Genomic DNA, 1,652 nt, shown 5'->3' on the forward strand with positions numbered 1-1,652 from the left:
ATGCTCATTGACTCCATGGTTAGGGCCGGAGGAAGTTAAGCTGGGACCCGGAAGAAAGAGAAATGAGGCCTGGGATCGGCTTCTGTCTGTGGGCACAGTGTCCCTGTGTCCCCGTGTGTGTCTTGTATATGTACTTGGTGTCTAGTATACAGAAATGCTATGCCCACAGATGCTAACTAGCCTCTGCCGCGGGTACCCCCGAGGCACCTTAGTAGGCATATAAACAGAGTGGCCATGTAGCAGGAACGGAGGTTGTGTGGGGGACAGGAGCCTTTAACACATTCCCCTTCCATCCTGCTGCTGCCACAGAACAAAACCACCACATGGCTCCATTCCTCCAGGGGGATGGAAGCCTCGGCCCGGAAGATGCTCATTAATATTCATAAGCACCCTGAAGTGAATAAGCCCAGCTTGGTGGCCAGAATCCTAGCGCGCATAAGGCAGAGGCAAGTGGAGCTCTGTAAATTCAAAGCCAGCCTGGTCCACACAGCAAGTTCCAGATTAGTCTGGACTTTGTCTCAAAACAACAACAACAACAAAATTTAATGAAATTGGATTTTTTTTTTTAGGTAAACCACAATGTCCTACCTCATCCAGCCAGTCAAGAAAGGTCGTAGAAATGATAGGGGTAGCTACTGACTGGTGGCAGGTTCTAGCTCTCCCATGAGGGAAAACTCTGCCCAGAATCTCTGCCTCTTGTCCGTCCAAAGCCTATAGTGCTAACAGCAGTACTACCTCACATGCATCAAGCATCAAGAGCGCTAACAGCACCAGTACCTCACAGGCAAATTGCCTTTATTTAGTCGCAGACCAGCACAGCACAGAAATTATTCATCAAATGGTAATTATGTTTTTATTATTTTTTAAAAAACTTCTATTAATGAAAACATTTTAAATTGGCGCTAAACAATCCATGTCACAAACCAGTTAGTTAAAAGATGTTTGTCTGGAGGCCCCAGAAAGATCGTCACAGTCCCCTCTGATTAACCTCTCAGTACACACACGCCAGGCACCAGTGAAGCTCAGAAAGCACCATGCATGCATCTGCTGTGACGATGAGTGTTCTCCTCACAGTGCCAGACAGTCTTCTTGGCACCGCAGGAGTGCAGGTGAGGTGTGCCACAGAGCCTGTCATCCCAGTTACTCGGCAGGCCAAGGCAGGAAGATCTTGAGGTTTAGATCAGCCTAGGCCACAGGGTGAATTCAAGGTCAGCCTGGACAACTTAATGAAACCCTGTCTCAAAACAGTAAAAGGAGGCTGAGGAGGGGCTGTAGCCCTGTAGTAAAACAATTGGCAGGCATGCTTGAGGAACCTAGATTCAATCCCCAGAGTGAGAAGACATTATTAAAAAAAAAAAAAATGAAAAAATGAGGTTTAGAGAGATGGCTCGGGCTGGAGAGATGGCTCAGCGGTTAAAGAGCACTGACTGCTCTCCCGAAGGTCCTGAGTTCAAATCCCAGAAACCACATGGTGGCTCACAACCATCCGTAATGAGATCTGATACCATCTTCTGGTGTGTCTGAACACAGCTACAGTGTACTTATGTATAACAATAAATAAATCTTTTAAAAAAAAAAATAGATGGTGGTGGCGCATGCCTTTAATCCCAGCACTTGGGAGGCAGAGGCAGGCAGATTTCTGAGTTCAAGGT

General features: G+C 46.9%; 1 protein-coding gene across 1 annotated transcript in view; it reads left to right on the forward strand.

Moving 5' to 3' along the window:
- The first annotated feature begins 1,055 nt into the window (after nt 1-1,055).
- Nucleotides 1,056-1,652, forward strand: part of Usp10 (ubiquitin specific peptidase 10) — a 63,299-nt gene continuing 62,702 nt past the window's right edge. The window contains exon 1 of the mRNA XM_031336891.1: nt 1,056-1,109. Within this exon, the coding sequence (XP_031192751.1) occupies nt 1,056-1,109 (54 nt within the window). The remainder of the gene's footprint in view (nt 1,110-1,652) is intronic.

This window comes from Mastomys coucha, unplaced genomic scaffold (assembly GCF_008632895.1).
Source record: "Mastomys coucha isolate ucsf_1 unplaced genomic scaffold, UCSF_Mcou_1 pScaffold22, whole genome shotgun sequence".
Lineage (NCBI taxonomy): Eukaryota > Metazoa > Chordata > Mammalia > Rodentia > Muridae > Mastomys > Mastomys coucha.